This window comes from Perissodus microlepis, chromosome 18, assembly GCF_051167445.1.
Source record: "Perissodus microlepis isolate ML-2025 ecotype Zambia chromosome 18, ASM5116744v1, whole genome shotgun sequence".
Lineage (NCBI taxonomy): Eukaryota > Metazoa > Chordata > Actinopteri > Cichliformes > Cichlidae > Perissodus > Perissodus microlepis.
In genome coordinates this window covers 35,561,815-35,580,517 of record NC_140478.1, presented here as the reverse complement: position 1 = coordinate 35,580,517, position 18,703 = coordinate 35,561,815, and the positions used below count along the sequence as shown (strand labels likewise).

At 40.1% G+C, this 18,703-nt stretch overlaps 1 protein-coding gene and 1 pseudogene across 3 annotated transcripts; both read left to right on the top strand.

Annotated features, from left to right (window-relative positions):
* The first annotated feature begins 1,328 nt into the window (after positions 1-1,328).
* LOC146368815 (tripartite motif-containing protein 16-like) lies at positions 1,329-18,682 on the top strand. 3 transcript variants are annotated; one of them, XM_084913196.1, is made up of 2 exons: positions 1,329-2,802; positions 18,460-18,682. In XM_084913196.1, exons 1-2 carry the CDS (start codon positions 1,340-1,342, stop codon positions 18,680-18,682), a joined length of 1,686 nt encoding a protein of 561 aa, XP_084769322.1. In that variant the 5' UTR covers positions 1,329-1,339. The 3 variants fall into 3 exon arrangements, with proteins under 3 accessions (XP_084769322.1, XP_084769321.1, XP_084769323.1); XM_084913195.1 differs by having other exon boundaries at positions 1,329-2,837; positions 18,495-18,682; XM_084913197.1 differs by lacking the exon at positions 18,460-18,682 and adding an exon at positions 2,854-2,996 and having other exon boundaries at positions 1,329-2,158.
* On the top strand, positions 11,224-13,725 carry LOC146368816 (tripartite motif-containing protein 16-like; annotated as a pseudogene).
* Positions 18,683-18,703: the final 21 nt, after the last annotated feature.

The following is an 18,703-nucleotide window of genomic DNA, read 5'->3' as shown; positions in this document are numbered from 1 at the left end:
TAACTTCTTTTACATTACTGTGAAATTCTTGTACAGTTTGACAGCTGATTGTTGTCGTGTTTGTCGTCATATGAAGATCGTTTCCTAAAGAGGACTGAACAGTCATTTAGCCTCTGGCTCCATCCATGAATCTGATGTTTGCTGTATAATCTGTGCTGTTAATAGTGTAATGGAACATATAATTTGTACATATAATTTCATATGTAATTATGATGATCTTTACCCATTAAGATTTTAAATGAACGATAAACAAAGGCCAAGAAAACTGAGTTAAACTCCTGAGTCTACTATATATTTGCACCATGAAGAAATGAGTTGTTTGCACCAGTAATAAATAATCAAATACATCAAATTATCATCAATTATTTAAATAAATGAACCATCGCACCAAACAAAACAACAATTCAACAGACAGTTCTATAAAACTGTGGATGATTCAAAGTGCTGCTATAACTGCACAACAAAACTGCAGTGAGAAAAGCTTTGGATGTTCAGTTTAGTTATAATGACAGTTAAACAACTAAAATACTCGATTAAGTAGGTGAGAAAAAGTTACATTTACTGGATCAGTTTAAGACCAAAATACATTTGAATGAATTACTGACATGGACACTTTGTGAAAAATTACTAAACAGTTCAGGCAAAATTTTACTAAAACCTTGAATTAAACTTGAAAGTTTGCATTTCAAGCACATCTTGATGTTTTCATTTAAACTCCACTGTGACTGTGTACACAGGAAAAACTACAAAATAATGTTTGTTTGTTTGTTTTTGTAAACACTGTGGACCGATCTGCATTTGTTGTTGCTAAATTTAAATATTTGTTACTATTTAATGATCATAATCTCATTTGAACATAGGTTTGATTTAGTGGAGTCAGTTGTTCCCATGCATCATTCTGTAAGTGTGAGAATGAACTAAGATTAGAAAATGTCAAAATATAAAGTGTCATTTATTTTTATTCATCACAGCATCCTAAACTTTGCTGAACTTTTTGAAATATAGAATGAAATTTCTGGGTGTTGACTGTCACATTTCAAAGCACCAAGTAAAGAGAAACGATTACACTTTAACTGGGTCAGACTTGTTACTGCATGTTGTAATCACACATACCACACCCTGCATCATGTGATTGGCTCTTGGTCGCTCTGTAAGAATATTTCTTTAGTGCCTCCCTTCACAGATGTGTCTGTATCAGGATGGGTCTAAACAACATGGTGTAAATGCAGTTGCTGGTGAGCCTCATTTCCTGTAGGAGGTGAACAAGAGCAGAGATCTGTTTCCCTTCAGAGCACAGAGGTTGTTTCTGTTCAGAGGAAGTGAAACTGTCTGACAGTCAATGAGAGACGGTGAAACGGCACAGCACATGAATCAAATGGACCAAACAAAATTCTGCTGTTCAGTCTGTTTGGATCTACTGAAGGATCCGGTGACTATTCCCTGTGGACACAGCTACTGCATGAACTGTATTAAAAGCTTCTGGGATGAAGAGGAAGAGAAGAAAATCTACAGCTGCCCTCAGTGCAGACAGACTTTCACAGCGAGGCCTGTCCTGTTGAAAAGCACCATGTTAGCAGATTTAGTGGAGGAGCTGAAGAAGACTGGACTCCAAGCTGCTCCTGCTGATCACTGCTATGCTGGACCTGAAGATGTGGCCTGTGATCTGTGCTCTGGCATGAAGCTAAAAGCTGTGAAATCGTGTCAGGTGTGTTTGGTCTCTTACTGTGAGAAACACCTTCAGCCTCATTATGATGCGGCTCCATTAAAGAAACACAAGCTGGTGGAGCCCTCCAAGAAGCTCCAGGAGAACATCTGCTCTCGTCATGATGAGGTGATGAAGATGTTCTGCCGTACTGATCAGCAGAGTATCTGTTATCTCTGCCCTGTGGATGAACATAAAGGCCACGACACAGTCTCAGCTGCAGCAGAAAGGACTGAGAGGCAGAGAGAGCTGGAGGTGAGTCGACAAAACATCCAGCAGAGAATCCAGGACAGAGAGAAAGATGTGAAGCTGCTTCAACAGGAGGTGGAGGCCATCAATCAGTCTGCTGATCAAACAGTGGAGCACAGTGAGAAGATCTTCACTGAGCTGATCCATCTCATCCAGAAAAGAAGCTCTGATGTGAAGCAGCAGATCAGATCCCAGCAGGAAACTGAAGTCAGTCGAGTCAAAGAGCTTCAGGAGAAGCTGGAGCAGGAGATCACTGAGCTGAAGAGGAAAGATGCTGAGCTGAAGCAGCTCTCACACACAGAGGATCACATCCAGTTTCTACACAACTACCCCTCACTGTCAGCACTCAGTGAGTCTACAGACTCATCCAGCATCAATATCCGTCCTCTGAGCTACTTTGAGGATGTGACAGCAGCTGTGTCAGAGGTCAGAGATAAACTACAGGACATTCTGAGAGAGGAATGGACAAACATCTCACTGACAGTCACTGAAGTGGATGTTTTACTGTCACAACCAGAGCCAAAGACCAGAGCTGGATTCTTAAAATATTCACGTGAAATCACACTGGATCCAAACACAGCAAACACATATCTGTTATTATCAAAGGGGAACAGAAAAGCAAGAGTTATGAATCAACAACAGTCTTATTCTGATCATCCAGACAGATTCACTAACAGGTGGCAGGTCCTGAGTAGAGAGAGTCTGACTGGATGTTGTTACTGGGAGGTGGAGTGGAGAGGGAGAGTTTATGTAGCAGTCGCATACAAGAGTATCAGCAGAGCAGGGTACGAATGCTTATTTGGACGTAATGACAAATCTTGGTCATTATTTTGTAACAACAACAGTTATACATTTCAGTACAACAACATTGAAAGTCCTGTCTCAGGTCCTCGTTCCTCCAGAGTAGGAGTGTACCTGGATCACAGAGCAGGTATTTTGTCCTTCTACAGCGTCTCTGAAACCATGACTCTGTCCAGACCACATTCACTCAGCCGCTCTATGCTGGACTGACTCTTTGCACAGGTATATGGGGTAATTTTAAAACAGATGCTGAGTTGATCAAATTGAAATAGACTGAAGTCTTTCATATTGTGGGTTTAAATCTGTATTTTAGTTTCATTTTATTTTCTCTCCATCATTTCTGCACAGAGACCAGCTGTCAGTCAAACATTATGGGTGGTACCTCCACATCTTCTAGTTGTTCTCTTGATGTTTCTGAGTTTTTAAAGGAGATCTTTCCTGTGACTGTTTATGGAGGCTATCACTGCTCATCATCATTTTGATTTACTAAAATATTTCTCCACATGAAAATGTAAACTTCTCTATCCTCTAAATGTTTCTGGAATATTTGTATTGAAAAATGTCGACATTTCTCTTTATGAGTATGGCAGACCATGTGTGTGTGTTTGTGTTTGTTTTTGTCAAAATCATCAAACAAATGAGGAAAAACTGTGATTTTAATGAATGAATTCATATATTGTGTTGATGTTTTATTGTGTGAATAAACTGGAAGGTTTGACTATAAATCAAACTTTGAACAAAGTCTTTTCTTCTGTCTTCATTCCAGGATCTCACTCAAATCTGATGCAGAAAATATGAAACTAATCTGAGAGAATAACTGAAGCAGTTTTCCTCCTGAAGCATCACAAAGTTCAGAGTTCATGTTTAGAGCAGAAGATTCAGCAGTCGCTCTGTGACCTTTCAACTTTCTTCACTACAGTATTAGTCAATGTCAAGTCAAAAGAAACTTTATTGTAATCTCTACTATATCTGGTGCAGCATACAGAGAGACAAGACTATGGGGCTCCGGTTAGATCAGTGCAAAAAAGGCAATAAATAGATAAAGAAAGGAGAAGAAAATAAATAAAAGCTTAAGTCTAAGGTGATCAAGAGACTTTTCAATTAGAATTTACAATTTACAGTTTGGAGTTTAAAGTGACCAGTGTAGCAGCTTGTAAACCTGGAGTAAATAAATGTCCATAGAGCAGCATGTCTTACAGAGGCAGTGGTGTGTAAAGTGCAAAAGAGTCGGTTAGTAGTTTATGTGGGTGTGTGTGGTGGGGGAGAGAGGGAGGGCTGGTAGTGAGTTCACGAGTCTGAGGGCTTGTGTGAAAAAGCTATTCCGCAGTCTGGGGGATCGGGCCCCGATGCTGCAGTAGTGTCTGCAGGATGGAAGGAGAGAAAAGAGTATATGTGAGGGGTGAGAGGGGCCAAGCACGATGCTGGAGGCTTTACTGATGCAGCGGTTTTGTAGCAGAGGGAGAGATGTTCCGATGATCTTGGCAGCTGCTTTAACAATGCATTGTAGTTTGCTAAGATCACCAACATTGCAGTTGCCAAACCACACGGAGATGCAGCTGGTCAGAACACTCTCAATGGTGCTCTGTAGAACGTGGTGAGGATGGGAGGAGTGAGGTTGGCCCGCTTCAGGCGTCTCTGGAAGTGGAGGCGCTGCTGGACCTTTTTTTGGTGATGGGGGTGGTGTTGGTGGTCCAGGTGAGGTTGTCTGAGATGTGAACTCCCAGGAACTTGATGCTGGTAACAGTCTCTACCGTGGAACCACGGATGCTGAGTGGTGTGTGAGTGGAGTCTTCCTGAAGCCGACAATCATCTCCTTACACTTGTTCACAACAAATCATTTCAAATGAAGTCTATTACAGTTTAACAACTAGTTGATGAGTACAGTGAAACAGTCATGTGACCACAGAACAGCTGAAGACTGAACTGAGGTGAGGATGACACTCAGTATTTAAAAGGTCACTTGCTGTTGTGTTCAAAGATTTCCTTCAGATATGGTCTTTAATCAGTAAAGCCAGTGATACAGCAGTGTCATTAGCTGTGTTATTGGCACCAGGCTGTGTTTATTAGGGGTGCAACAATACTCGTATCGATATTGAACCGTTCGATACAGTGCTTTCAGTTTGGTACGCATATGTATCGAACAATACAAAATTTTTAATTTATTTTATCAACTTTTCTTCTTCTTTCTGCTGTCTGTGTTGAGAGCTCAGTGGATCTGCTTTCGACTACTCCGCCTAGGCTGCACTGTCGAGCGCAGATCCACTGAGCGCAGCGCAAGCTAGCAAGACAGAAGCTAAGCTCGTTGCAACATGGCAAATTGAACCTCCCCCACCCTCATTCAGATCTGGCCTTTGGAACTATTTTGGTCTTCATGTGAAGTATGACCCTGAAGGTAAGCGCGTCATGGACAAAAGTAAAACAGTATGTCGGATGTGCTACACAATGCTTAATTACGTGGGTGGGAACTACTGCGTCAGCGCAGTTTGCTCGTTAACGTGTTGACAACGAATATGACTGCACATTTACGCCGACATCATCCTAGTGCAAAGACAAGTGGAAGCAGACAAAAACAACAAGCACGCATGCTACAAACTTTACCCGAGTCATTTAGACAGCCGTTAGCACATGATTCTCCTTGGGGACCTGATATGTTTAATATGCTGCTGAGAATATAGCCCAGACGAAACATATAGTATAGCTTTTATTTTGGAAAGAGCCATTTCTCTGTAATAAACTCTCTTTTCCAAAGATGAGTGATTTCTCGATCAGATAGATTTATTTTTTTTATTACTTTGTTGTTTCAGCAACATTGAATTTAAAAACTGTACTTTTGCGGTGGACCACTAGAGGGCTCCACTCACACCCAGTGTTAAGGAAGTGTGTTCCTGTGTTTTGTGGCGCAATATGTGCAGTTGATGTTGGAGAGGAATAAAGAAGGAGTGAGAACTGAGAGCTCTGTGTCGTCGATGCTTACCTCCACATTGGTGACCCCAACGTGACTGCCCTTCAGTCAACGAAAACGGGCCTCGTGCTGGAGGACACCCCGGCGGGGGCGGCCGGTGGAAACGTCGCAAAGCAGGTGCGGACCGCCGTCCCACACCGGGGTGTCCTCCAGCACGAGGCCCGTTTTTGTTGACTGAAGGGCAAGGATGTCCGGGTCAGCACGTTACTCGGCGGCCATGGACGCCGACATACACCGGAGAAACCAACACACGTGAGAGACAGTCAGCGACGTGATTGGACTTACCAGCCACATGCTGAATGTCTGTGGTAAACTCGGAAATGGCCACCAACTGGCGCTTCAGTCGTACGCTCCGGGATGCTGAACGCAAGTACAGTGTTTTTGAAAGGGAGTTGCTGGCCCTGCACCTCGCGACATGACATTTTCGTTTTTTCCTCGAGGGTCGCAACTTTACTGCGTACATTGACCACAAACCTTTGACGTTTGCGATGTCCAAGGTCTCTGACCCATGGAGTGCACGCCAGCAGCGCCAGTTGGCGGCCATTTCCGAGAAGACCCAAGCAGTAGAGGGAAAGTTTGCTCATTGCTTTTACTGTCAAGGGATGCATGTTCGCAAGGATCTTTGGAGACATGTCCACAGATGTCCTAACAAATAAAAAGATGACATGGATAGAGAACCTGGAAGAACCAAAGTACTCGGCCTGGCTTTAACTCTGGAGTCTCAGTGTTATCATGCACATCAGTGTGGAGCAAAGCACCCTGAGTATCTGAGATCGACACAGCTCAGAAAACATGTTGCCACACTCTCACAAGTCCTTAATTTGAAAAACAATGAACTTGATCAGGTTGCAGATTTCCTGGGTCATAATATCTGCGTTCACCGCAAATTCTACAGATTACCAGTTCCCACAACACAGCTGGCCAAGATTTCCAAACTGCTTTTAACACTGGAAAAAGGACATCTCTCCCAGATCCAGGGGAAATCACTGGATGAGATCAAAATTGAAGATTTGTATTGAAAGGAGCAAATATTAGGGCAGTAGTTGAATATTATGCTTTATCAACAGAATTAAAACCTAAAAGCACAGACCATTCTGTTAAATGTCCATGATTTAAGGTTCTTGAAGTCTATTGTTTCATCACTTTGGCAAACAACAACAACTGCAACATTTGGCAAACTGCAGAGTGGTGGCCTTAAATAGTAAAACTATGTACTGTGGAAAAAGTATAATTTCCAGTATTTGTTCTGTATTTTGTCATATCTCGTTGTTAATGTGAGGTTTTGGGGGGTTTTGTTTGTTTTTGGGGTTTTTTTTACAATTTCTCAGATGAAATTGCATTAAGTGATGCTGAAACAAAGGACAGTGAGAGTGAATCAGATGATGATGACACAGCACTCAAAATGTTGGTGTGTGGCACCAGTGAGCCTGTACATGCAGTAGCTGATTCCACAAACACAGCGCAGCTCCAAGACACTGTAGATTGTGGTAAGTTACCACTAGCTTGGTTTCTGTGGATAAAATGTTTGTTACAAATAGTAAAACTTAATCAAATTGTGTAATCAGCAGATGAAGGACCACTCACAATGCCTGCAGCAAGTGAGACAGTTGGTTCTCTAAGCTTATGGACACGTTCTTTGTAATTTCGTTGCAATTCTGTCTCTGTCTACCACCACAATGGATTTTAAATCAAACAATATCCACATGTGTTAAAGTAGACTTCCTGCTTTAATTCTAGGGATTTAACAGAATTATCACATCACAGCCATTATGCGTAGTCCATTATTCTCAGAAGCTCAAGGGTAATTGTATAGCTGACAAACAATTTAATGACTGGGTGAGGCCTGTCTACAGACTACTTCATGTGACATACTGTGGTGCTTGCATGATGCATTCTCATCATCCAGGTAAGTAAGTAAAAAGGTTGATTCTGTTAATCTGAACGTAGTTTTTTCAGTGGGAGAAATGTTTCGTCACTTAGATGTTTGTGCTTTAAGGTTCTTGAAGTCTATTGTTTCATCACTTTGCAAACATATGGCAAACTGCAGAGTGGTGGCAAAAAGTCACTTGGATGAGTGACAAAATGTTTCTCCCACTGAAAACGCTACGTCCAGATTAACAGAATCAACCTTTTGGGATTTACTTACCTGGATGATTGAGCATGCATCAAGAGACTTTTATTCAACTTTTTATTAAGTCTTTTATTCACAGTGGAACACTAAATGTTGTCTCATTTTAGACATTTGATAAATTTTCAAAGAGAATTTTAGCTCGTTTTGATATTGATGGTACCAACACATTTCAGAAGTTAGGACAGGGTAGCATCCATTCTTTCAACAAGCAAATGTTTTTGTTTTTTGTTTTTTTGTTTGTTTGTTTGTTTTAACTACTACTACTTTATCTTCCAGATAAAAATGCTGCTCAATCCCACAATTCCCAAAGAGCTCCCACAAACATGTGGTCCAAGGCTGAGGTTGCTGCAGTGATGAGGCATTTTAAAGACCACATAAACAAAGGGAAACTGGACATCAAAAATGAATGCAGTCATTGCAAATTGGTAAAAGATCCGGTGTTGGCAGGAAGAACAGTTCAAAACATAAGAGATTTTGTAAGAAACAGAGGATTAACTGCAAAAAGGCAGAAAAAAATGAACTAAAATAACTGTTTAGCCAGACGTGGTTTTACATCTTGGTCAGATTGCCGAATTGTTGTTAAAACTGACTTATTGTGCAGCAGGCTGCCTCACTGATGTTCTGTTTAAAGAAAAAAAAAAGTTCTTGTTAATTACAGAAGTAGTTTGTATTTCATAATTTTTACATTTAATTTATTTAGGTTTTTTTTTTTGACAGGTTCTTATTTTAATATTTTTTGACAGGTTATATTTAAAATAAAAAATTATAAATGCATATTTTCTCCCCTTAATATTTACCTTTAAACTATTAAAATTCATTTTAAATGTTTTTATTTTTTTTTGTTTTCTATATTTTTATATTTCTGTGGGAAGCATGGGCATTTTTGTCCATAGATTTCTTTTTTTAAATTTATGGTTAAAATTAATGTGTGTGTGTGTGTGTGTGTGTGTGTGTGTGTGTGTGTGTGTGTGTGTGTGTGGTGCAGGATTGGGGTGTAATAAAGGTCGTCTTCATTACTTAACCATATAAACATACATGGTTTATTTTAATATTTATATTAAAGGAAAGGGCACTCATACAAAAGTTTGTTATGTTTTATTGATTATTTGGCTTTAGGTTTTCCAGTTTTCCAGCTGCTGCTGTTTAATGTTTGCCTGGGAAAAGAAATTTCAGTTAGTGTGGGAAGTTTGGTTAAGCTGGTGGAAAACAATACTGTTACACTGACCTTTTGGATAAGATTGTCTTACCTGTGGTTTCTCTGATGTGCACGACAAAACAGTCTCCAGGCAGCTTGAGTGCCCATTTAAAGGTTCCTGGTGGTACCAAGTGATTGAAGAGAGGATTGAAAAGCCATATTAGTTTATTGTAGATTGTAGTCAGTTGGCCAAGCTTGTAATGAAAAACGGTTCATTACTCGAAGCTTTCATCACAGTCCTCTTTGGTGACATCTGGTGGACAAATATATGAAGAGCAGCTTGAGTCTGCAGCTTATAATGAACTGCTTCATTATGATCGTCCACTCTGCAGAGCTGACAGCTTGTGTTTGATGTCATGTGACAGTTCTGTGTCATATCGGGCTGATATGTTGCTTTGAACGTGAATTTTTGGGGGGTGAAAAAATTATGTTATCATCAATCAATCATGTGGTCAGAAGAATCTGTGCTTACCTTGCAGGAATGTTTTAAATTTACAGATTGGGAAGTTTTTATTCAGTCTTGATGCTTTGGTGGATGTTAGCTCATATGCAGTTTTTTGTAAATACATGATTATACCCCTTAAGCGTGCTAAAGTGTACCCTAACAATAAGCCATGGGTCACCAAATGCATCAAATCCTGTTTAAGGAAAAAGAGACAGGCTTTTAAAGAGGGGGCTGTTACTGACTTTCAGGCAGTCACCAAAGACTTGAAAATCGAGCTCTTGAAAGCAAAACAGATCTACAAAAACCTTCTTGAAAGCGAATTTGCTGCAAAAAATTTTGGGTCCTCCTGGACTTGTATGAAAACCATATCAGGGTTTCAAAAGAGCAGCAGTCAGATCATTGTAGACGGTTTTAAGTCAGACAGAGATGTGAATATGCTTTATGCTCGTTTTAGTTCTTCTGAACTGAAACAGAAACTGAAAGATACTCAACACTTCATCACCGAACTCAGCGATGTCCAAAAGGCCTTTCATACAGTTAATGTGAACAAGAGCCAGGGCCCTGATAACATTAGTGCCGCCTAATTAAATCTTGCGATAAAGAACTCAGTCCTAAATTTCAGGTTATTTTTAATAAATCCTTTCAAATACAAAATGTGCCCTCGCTTTGGAAGGAAGCTGTCGTCGTTCATGTCCCTAAATCTAGTCGTCCAAACGTCCTGAATGACTTCAGGCCTGTTGCCTCACCTGAGTTGTCATGAAAGTCTTTGAAAAAATCATCAGAAATGTGATTATGGAAGAGATTGAATATCAGCTGGATCCAATGCAGTTTGCGTACAGGCCCAACAGAGGAGTGCAGGACGCGCTTTTGACTCGACTAAATCTGATTCGTAAACATGTAGAGAGTAAAGGGACTTTTGCAAGACTTCTTTTCATTGATTTTTCTTCGGCTTTTAATACAATACAGCCCCATATTTTAATTAAATGACTTTTAGAAGAGTTTGAAATCAGGAAAAACCTGGTTTGCTGGACTTTAGATCTTTTAACTGACAGGTCACAAAGAGTGAGAATAAATGGGGTTCTGTCTGACCCAGTGTTCTCCTCCACAGCTTCTCCTCCAGGGTGTCTCTTATCGCCCTTATTATTCATTCTCTTTACAAACATGTGTCAGAGCAGATATGAAAACAGGGCCATCATTAAATTTACAGATGACTTTGTTATTGTCAGCTTACTGAAAGAGGGTGAAACTCACCACGGTCCAATCATTGATGACTTTGTTCAGTGGTGGGAGGAGTCTTATCTCCAATTGAACATATCTAAAACAAAAGATATGGTTATTGATTTTAGGAAACAACAAAATGGGCACAGAGTCACTTTAATTAAAGGTCAGAAAATAGAGCAAGTGCAATCATATAAATATCTTGGGACCATAATCAATGAAAAACTGAACTTTTATTGCAAATCGGTCTGTAAAAAGGGTCACCAGTGCCTTTACTGCCTCAGGAAACTTGCTCATTTCCACATCGACCGAAAGATTTTAACTTTGTTTTCTTGTTCTTTTATTGAGTCTGTTTTATCTTTTTGTTTGGTGGCATGGTTCAGTCAGAGCTCTGTCACAGAGAAAAATTGACTGAATTAGTTAGTGAGATGGTCCAGTCGTCTGATAGATGAGTCACAGGCCTGTTTAGACTCCCTGTACTCTAAACAGGTACCACAGATGGCTTAATCAATCCTTAAAAATGGTTCCCATCCTCTACGGGGTGGATTTAGCTTCTTTCTTCAGGACGGAGGTTTCTAGTTCCAAGATGCAGGACAAAGCATTATAAAAACAGCTTTGTCCCTGCTGCTGTCACTGAACTCAATAAGAATTGTTTTTGATTTGATTCATTTTGTTTAATTACTAAATATGTGTTTTGTCAGGTTTCATTAGGTGTGTGTGTTTGTGAAGGGAGGCCAAATGCTATCATTGTTCTGTAAAGCAAATTTACCTGTGGGTATAAATAAAGTAACCTTAACTTAAAGCTTATAGGAGGTTGTGAGGTCACTGCCTCCACCTGATTATGTAATTAACCAGCAGACTGGTACGTTTATATATAATATACTATAAGTTATATCATTATAATTATGTGTATATCATATTTCTTATGTACATTTTAGACCTGGGAGCAGAAATGCTGATGAACTGGTTTTTATTCAGGAACAGGCAGAGCGTCCTCTCTTCCTGGCTCCATGTCTATAATTATGTCACACACTGATTCGTTCTCACAAAATCACCAAAACACAGCACAAATCCCACCAATGATTCAATTCCTTATAAATTATTGAATCAGGTACTGAAGCAGTGACGTGCTGAATGAAGCTTCAAACGTCATTGATCACGTGACTCTGTTCAGACAAACCAAGCCTCAGCACAGCGTTTCTGAAGCAGTGTGTTGATTTTTTGACACGTGCCGGAGCTTCAGCTTCAAACGGGCCGTCACCATCAGAGTTGCTGGAACCATGTCCCACTACTGGCTACTCTGTTTATATCCTCCACATTTCAAACACACAAGCTGGTGGAGCCCTCCAAGAAGCTCCAGGAGAACATCTGCTCTCGTCATGATGAGGTGATGAAGATGTTCTGCCGTACTGATCAGCAGAGTATCTGTTATCTCTTCTCTGTGGATGAACATAAAGGCCACGACACAGTCTCAGCTGCAGCAGAAAGGACTGAGAGGCAGAGAGAGCTGGAGGTGAGTCGACAAAACATCCAGCAGAGAATCCAGGACAGAGAGAAAGATGTGAAGCTGCTTCAACAGGAGGTGGAGGCCATCAATCAGTCTGCTGATCAAACAGTGGAGCACAGTGAGAAGATCTTCACTGAGCTGATCCATCTCATCCAGAAAAGAAGCTCTGATGTGAAGCAGCAGATCAGATCCCAGCAGGAAACTGAAGTCAGTTGAGTCAAAGAGCTTCAGGAGAAGCTGGAGCAGGAGATCACTGAGCTGAAGAGGAAAGATGCTGAGCTGAAGCAGCTCTCACACACAGAGGATCACAACCAGTTTCTACACAACTACCCCTCACTGTCAGCACTCAGTGAGTCTACAGACTCATCCAGCATCAATATCCGTCCTCTGAGCTACTTTGAGGATGTGACAGCAGCTGTGTCAGAGGTCAGAGATAAACTACAGGACATTCTGAGAGAGGAATGGACAAACATCTCACTGACAGTCACTGAAGTGGATGTTTTACTGTCAGATCCACCAGAGCCAAAGACCAGAGCTGAATTCTTAAAATATTCATGTGAAATCACACTGGATCCAAACACAGCAAACAAACAGCTGTTATTATCAGAGGGGAACAGAAAAGCGCAAGCAGTGATTCATCAACAGTCTTATTCTGATCATCCAGACAGATTCACTGACATGTGGCAGATCCTGAGTAGAGAGAGTCTGACTGGACGTTGTTACTGGGAGGTGGAGTGGAGAGGGGGAGGAGTTTATGTAGCAGTCGCATACAAGAATATCAGCAGAAAAGGAAATGAATCTGAATTTGGACATAAAAACAAATCTTGGTCATTAGATTGTAACAACAACAGTTATACATTTCGGTACAACAACATCCAAACTCCTGTCTCAGGTCCTCGTTCCTCCAGAGTAGGAGTGTACCTGGATCACAGAGCAGGTATTTTGTCCTTCTACAGCGTCTCTGAAACCATGACTCTCCTCCACAGAGTCCAGACCACATTCACTCAGCCGCTCTATGCTGGACTGAGGCTTTACAATAATGTATTTATAATCTCTTCTGGGATGTGGGTTGAAAACTCTGCTGAGTTGATTAAAGTGAAATAGACTGAAGTCTTTCATATTGTGGGTTTAAATCTGTATTTTAGTTTCATTTTATTTTCTCTCCATCATTTCTGCACAGAGATCAGCTGTCAGTCAAACATTATGGGTGGTACCTCCACATCTTCTAGTTGTTCTCTTGATGTTTCTGAGTTTTTAAAGGAGATCTTTCCTGTGACTGTTTATGGAGGCTATCACTGCTCATCATCATTTTGATTTACTAAAATATTTCTCCACATGAAAATGTAAACTTCTCTATCCTCTAAATGTTTCTGGAATATTTGTATTGAAAAATGTCGACATTTCTCTTTATGAGTATGGCAGACCATGTGTGTGTGTTTGTGTTTGTTTTTGTCAAAATCATCAAACAAATGAGGAAAAACTGTGATTTTAATGAATGAATTCATATATTGTGTTGATGTTTTATTGTGTGAATAAACTGGAAGGTTTGACTATAAATCAAACTTTGAACAAAGTCTTTTCTTCTGTCTTCATTCCAGGATCTCACTCAAATCTGATGCAGAAAATATGAAACTAATCTGAGAGAATAACTGAAGCAGTTTTCCTCCTGAAGCATCACAAAGTTCAGAGTTCATGTTTAGAGCAGAAGATTCAGCAGTCGCTCTGTGACCTTTCAACTTTCTTCACTAAAACAGCTTCATTACAGAGAAACAAGTCACATTTTCTTGATGTTCTTAAGTCCTTTAAAATGTTTTTAATGGTCCTTGAATGCAGCATCAGTGTCGCAGGTTTAAAAGGTCACTTTCTGTTGTGTTCAAAGATTTCCTTCAGATATGGTCTTTAATCAGTAAAGCCAGTGATACAGCAGTGTCATTAGCTGTGTTATTGGCACCAGGCTGTGTTTATGTATGTATTTAATTCTGTCTGAGGATGTCTTCAGCATGAAATGATCATTTGCTCAGCTGCTGTGTCTCATCTCTTATCAGACATTGGTTGGAACAGAGTTTTGTTGCTGACCATCTGACAAGAGGGTGAAGAAAAGCTTCAGGCTTCATTTGGACACTACGTTGGACAGAAGTCTCCACAAAAATGACTCAGAAACACAAATATTATTAATGAAAGTCCAAATTTCAAAAAGGGGTCATACATGATCCTGAGAAATGTCCTTGAACATTTGAACATGAGTCAGAGGGTTGTCAGGTTTCTACACTGCATCGTGGCATCAAGCCTGAGATGTCTGTGTAAACAAGTATGGAGGACACAAATGCACAGATGCAGTCGAGCTGTTTACTGCTGATGAGGAAGGAAAATAGTCTGTTGGATATTAAAGCAGCATTTATTAGAGTAAGAACAGATACTTGTGTCCTTCATTTGATCCCCGTCAATTTACAGAAGACTTAAGGACCCTTTGACTTCTAACATACAGCTGCATGTTTACAATTATTTATTTATTTATTTATTTCCAGCAAAGTGAGACTTTACTGATTAAAGACATATAATCAGACATATTACTGTTACTCTCTGAAAAAGACTCACATAAAGCAGATTTATCACAAGCAAACATCAAGACACATCCTTCATGGCTTAAAGTTGCAGTGGGACTCTTTCGCCATCTGGTGGTTGTACAATTTTCTCTCGTCTCTTATTTGTTGTGTGTGATCAGGACAATTCTGGAGAAGATGAGCCTGCAGCGGAAAGTCACCCCCTGCAGGCCAGAAGGAAATGAGATATCTTAAAAATACAAAGTATGTATGTGTGATATCAAGAAGATAATCCTTAAGAACACAAGTTAATAAATGCAATTACTAAGAGTTGTGTTGTATTGATTTGCTTCCTGTCCTAATTCCCTCTCTCCCTGAGGACACTCCAGGGCCATCTATGCACACAAATCAGTTACAGGATCAAATGAATAATAGAAAATAAACAGAAATAGAAAATGTTCTTCTATATGTTTCAAAGAGATTTGGTTTACATATTTTATATAATATAGTAAATGTGCACGAAACACCAGCAATCATTCAGTCACTGCGACATTTCTGGGTCCATTTTAAAGTTGTCACGCTTTGGCGCTAGCGACCGGAAAAACACAGAAGTGAGTGCAGACTTTACTGAAGAGTAGAAGACTGTCCAATTTCACAGCCGCTCACTTCCAGCCTACCCGGCCTTCGAAGGACCCGCCCTATGTGGACCGGGTAGGTCGGGTCCTTCGAAGCATGCTACCCCTGAACTTGGACACAGCCCCAGAGAACATGACTGGGGAAACATGGATAACATGACAGGAAGAGCAACAGAAGGAAACATGAGGGAAGCAAGAACTCACAACAAAGACAATCACAGCCACACAGAGGGAGACACAGAGGGCAAAAACACAAGGGGGGAAATACTAACTAATACAAATCTAAACAGGGACAACCTCGGCACTAGAGAATCAACTTAACCAAAGACGACTTAAACATGAAACATAATACAAAATGACATCAAAACACAAGAAAACTGAAAACGCTGGGTCAATGATCCAGGATCGTGACAGGTTTGAGGCCTCAGTGTTGTCACTGCAGTAGATCAAGCAGTCAATATAATAATCCTGACATGTTTGTATAGTTGCATGTAGATCAAGTGTAAGCATACCACAGGTTATTATTTATTTATTATTTGCTACTACATATGTCATATTAGGTGAACTGACATAAGATTTGTTGCCAAGAAGCATTTTTACAACAAAGAAATAAATGAACAGACACAACTTTCCTTACATTTCATGCAAAGTTTAGATGGTTTTTCATGTTTTTGTTTGTTTGTTTCAGAAATACTAGAACATGGATTCTCCTTTATTGAGCTATTTCACTGCTAACCTCTAAATCCTCTCATCTCCAGAAACCCTGGATGGATGGATGTTAAGACATTATTACTTTATTGCAACAGCAGAGAGTCCAGCCAAACTGATCCTTTCATCAGAGCACATTTTTAACTTTGAGTTGTGCCTCAGTGGTTGTTTGTTTTGGGGAACTGAGCAGCAGTTAGCCTGGGAAATAGCTAGCAACACTAGATTTAAGGAGATAGCAGCATAACTAAAGGCTGGTTTAGCATCACTGCCCTTTTTATTTAAAAATAAATAAATATATAAAAATAAATATCTTAAAAGTGGCGTTTGGCCTCAATTATTATCTCTGGACCTGAACTCCACATAAGACTGAATGATGAATAATTCAACATAACACTGGATGAGAGAAAATAAGGCATGCACCCTGGCAAAATAAAAACACAAAGAAAGTGAAAAAAGTGAAAATGAAAAGTGTTGGTTGTTTGTAAACGGTGTCGTACTTGCATAGGTCCTGTCTACTCACAGCACTTTCTGCTACATGTCTCATGTACCCAGTCACACACGTTCATGCAGCACTTCTATCTGTGCCTGAGGGCTTTAGCCAACATTCACACACGCTGATGGACTTGGGGTTCAGTGTCTTGTCCAAGGATACTTTGGCATGTGGACTGGAGGAAACTGTGGACCAATCCACTGACCCTGTGACTGGTACCAATTGTACCACCTGAACCACAGCTGGGACAAGATTAAAGCTGCTTAATAAAAGAAAACAGCAAGAGCAAAGAAATAAAGAACACTTGGGAAAGTCCGAATAGAGATAACATGTGTTCACTGCTTGAGCCGCAATCTACTAGGTAACCTGAGTGAAGGAAAAGATTTGTCACGATTAACCAGCCTCTAAAGTTGGCAGCTCCTTGTAATGAATCATTTGACATTTCCATTTATTGCCAATCTTTAGGGACTGAAACACTAACATGTGAAATTGGCTGTCAGAATTCACAGTTATGTTCTGCAGCAGATTTTAATCAAACTTTATGCAGCCTGGCGGGTGTTCATCAGCCTTCCTGGTGATTTAATTGGCCAGCACCTTAGCGTGCAAGGTGAATACAGCATGAATCACACAGGCTGCCATAAACAAAGTTACGCCCAAGACACATATTTGAAATTAAAATCAGCTGAGGACCTCGGTGCTGCTGCATACACACCTCCACACCACATTATACACCTGTACACCACACGGCTAGTGATGGAAATTCCAGCTCTTTTTAGAGAACCGGCTCTTTTGGCTCCTAACCGGCTCTTCAGGTTGTTTTGTTGCTTTAATTAATTTATTATCAACAAAAATATGAAATTATGCACAAAAGGAATTACTAATGTAAAAAAAATTGTGGTTTTATTTATATATGTTTATATATAAATATATACAGTAGCCCCTAGAGACAAATCACGTACAAAGCCCAACATTGCCCCTAGCATCCTGGAGCACTTCCGTTGTGTTTTGTACATGTTTTGGAGTTTGTACGTGCTGCTTTGTCTCTAGGGGCCACAAGGTGTAGGTCTATTAGGTGTTGATGCTGGAGTGAAAAATTGCTGATGGACAAAAATGGACAAGAAAAGGTCAAAGCCATCGGGTCCTCGGTTTAGAAAAAAACAGAAAAGGAGAAACAAGCAAAAGATACAGGTAAGCAGATGTGTCTTTAGATAACGGCAGGTATTATGTATCCTGAAACAAGACAACATTCATTAGTAGGAATTGGGAAAATTTCCAAAAGATTAAAAGATTATTGAATCTTTTAGACTGTTCAGCATAATATTTATTCGATTTTACAGTCCTGTGGTCTCAGCCTCAGATACTTATCAAATCAAACAAAGCTCATAAAAAAACAAACAGATGGACGCTGAATAAATTATTAGATTAATTGGAAGAGGTGTTTTATTGATTTGTCTGCTACTCTCAGTGTATGATGAATTATAATGGCTGTTTGTCATTTACTCTCTTTCTCTCACTATATCAAATATTTATCTGGTTAAATTCAGTATGGTCCCGATAGCAGTTTCCACAATAACATATGTTAATGTACAATCCTTAATTTGGTGTGTGTGTGTGTGTTATTATCAGAGGGGAACAGAAAAGCAACATTAATGAAACAAAAACATTATTCTGATCATCCAGACAGATTTACTTCGTATAAACAGGTCCTGAGTAGAGAGAGTCTGACTGGACGTTGTTACTGGGAGGTGGAGTGGAGAGGAAGAGTTGATGTAGCAGTCGCATACAAGATTATCAGCAGAACAGGGAGTGTGAATGAGTGTGTTTTTGGATGTAATGACAAATCTTGGTCATTAGATTGTAACAAAAACAGTTATACATTTTGGTACAACAACATCCAAACTCCTGTCTCAGGTCCTCGTTCCTCCAGAGTAGGAGTGTACCTGGATCACAGAGCAGGTATTTTGTCCTTCTACAGCGTCTCTGAAACCATGACTCTCCTCCACAGAGTCCAGACCACATTCACTCAGCCGCTCTATGCTGGACTGATGTTTTACCATGCTGTACTTGGAGACTCTGCTGAGTTGATTAAGCTCAAATAGACTGAAGTCTTTCATATTGTG

What these genes read in the sequence shown, in the direction of transcription:
- LOC146368815 (XM_084913196.1), top strand. Translation starts at nt 1,340, where the DNA reads ATGAGAGACGGTGAAACGGCACAGCACATGAATCAAATGGACCAAACA. An exon ending in TGTAACAACAACAGTTATAC is followed by an intron (nt 2,803 to 18,459) that starts ATTTCAGTACAA and finishes AAACAGTTATAC; the next exon opens with ATTTTGGTACAACAACATCC.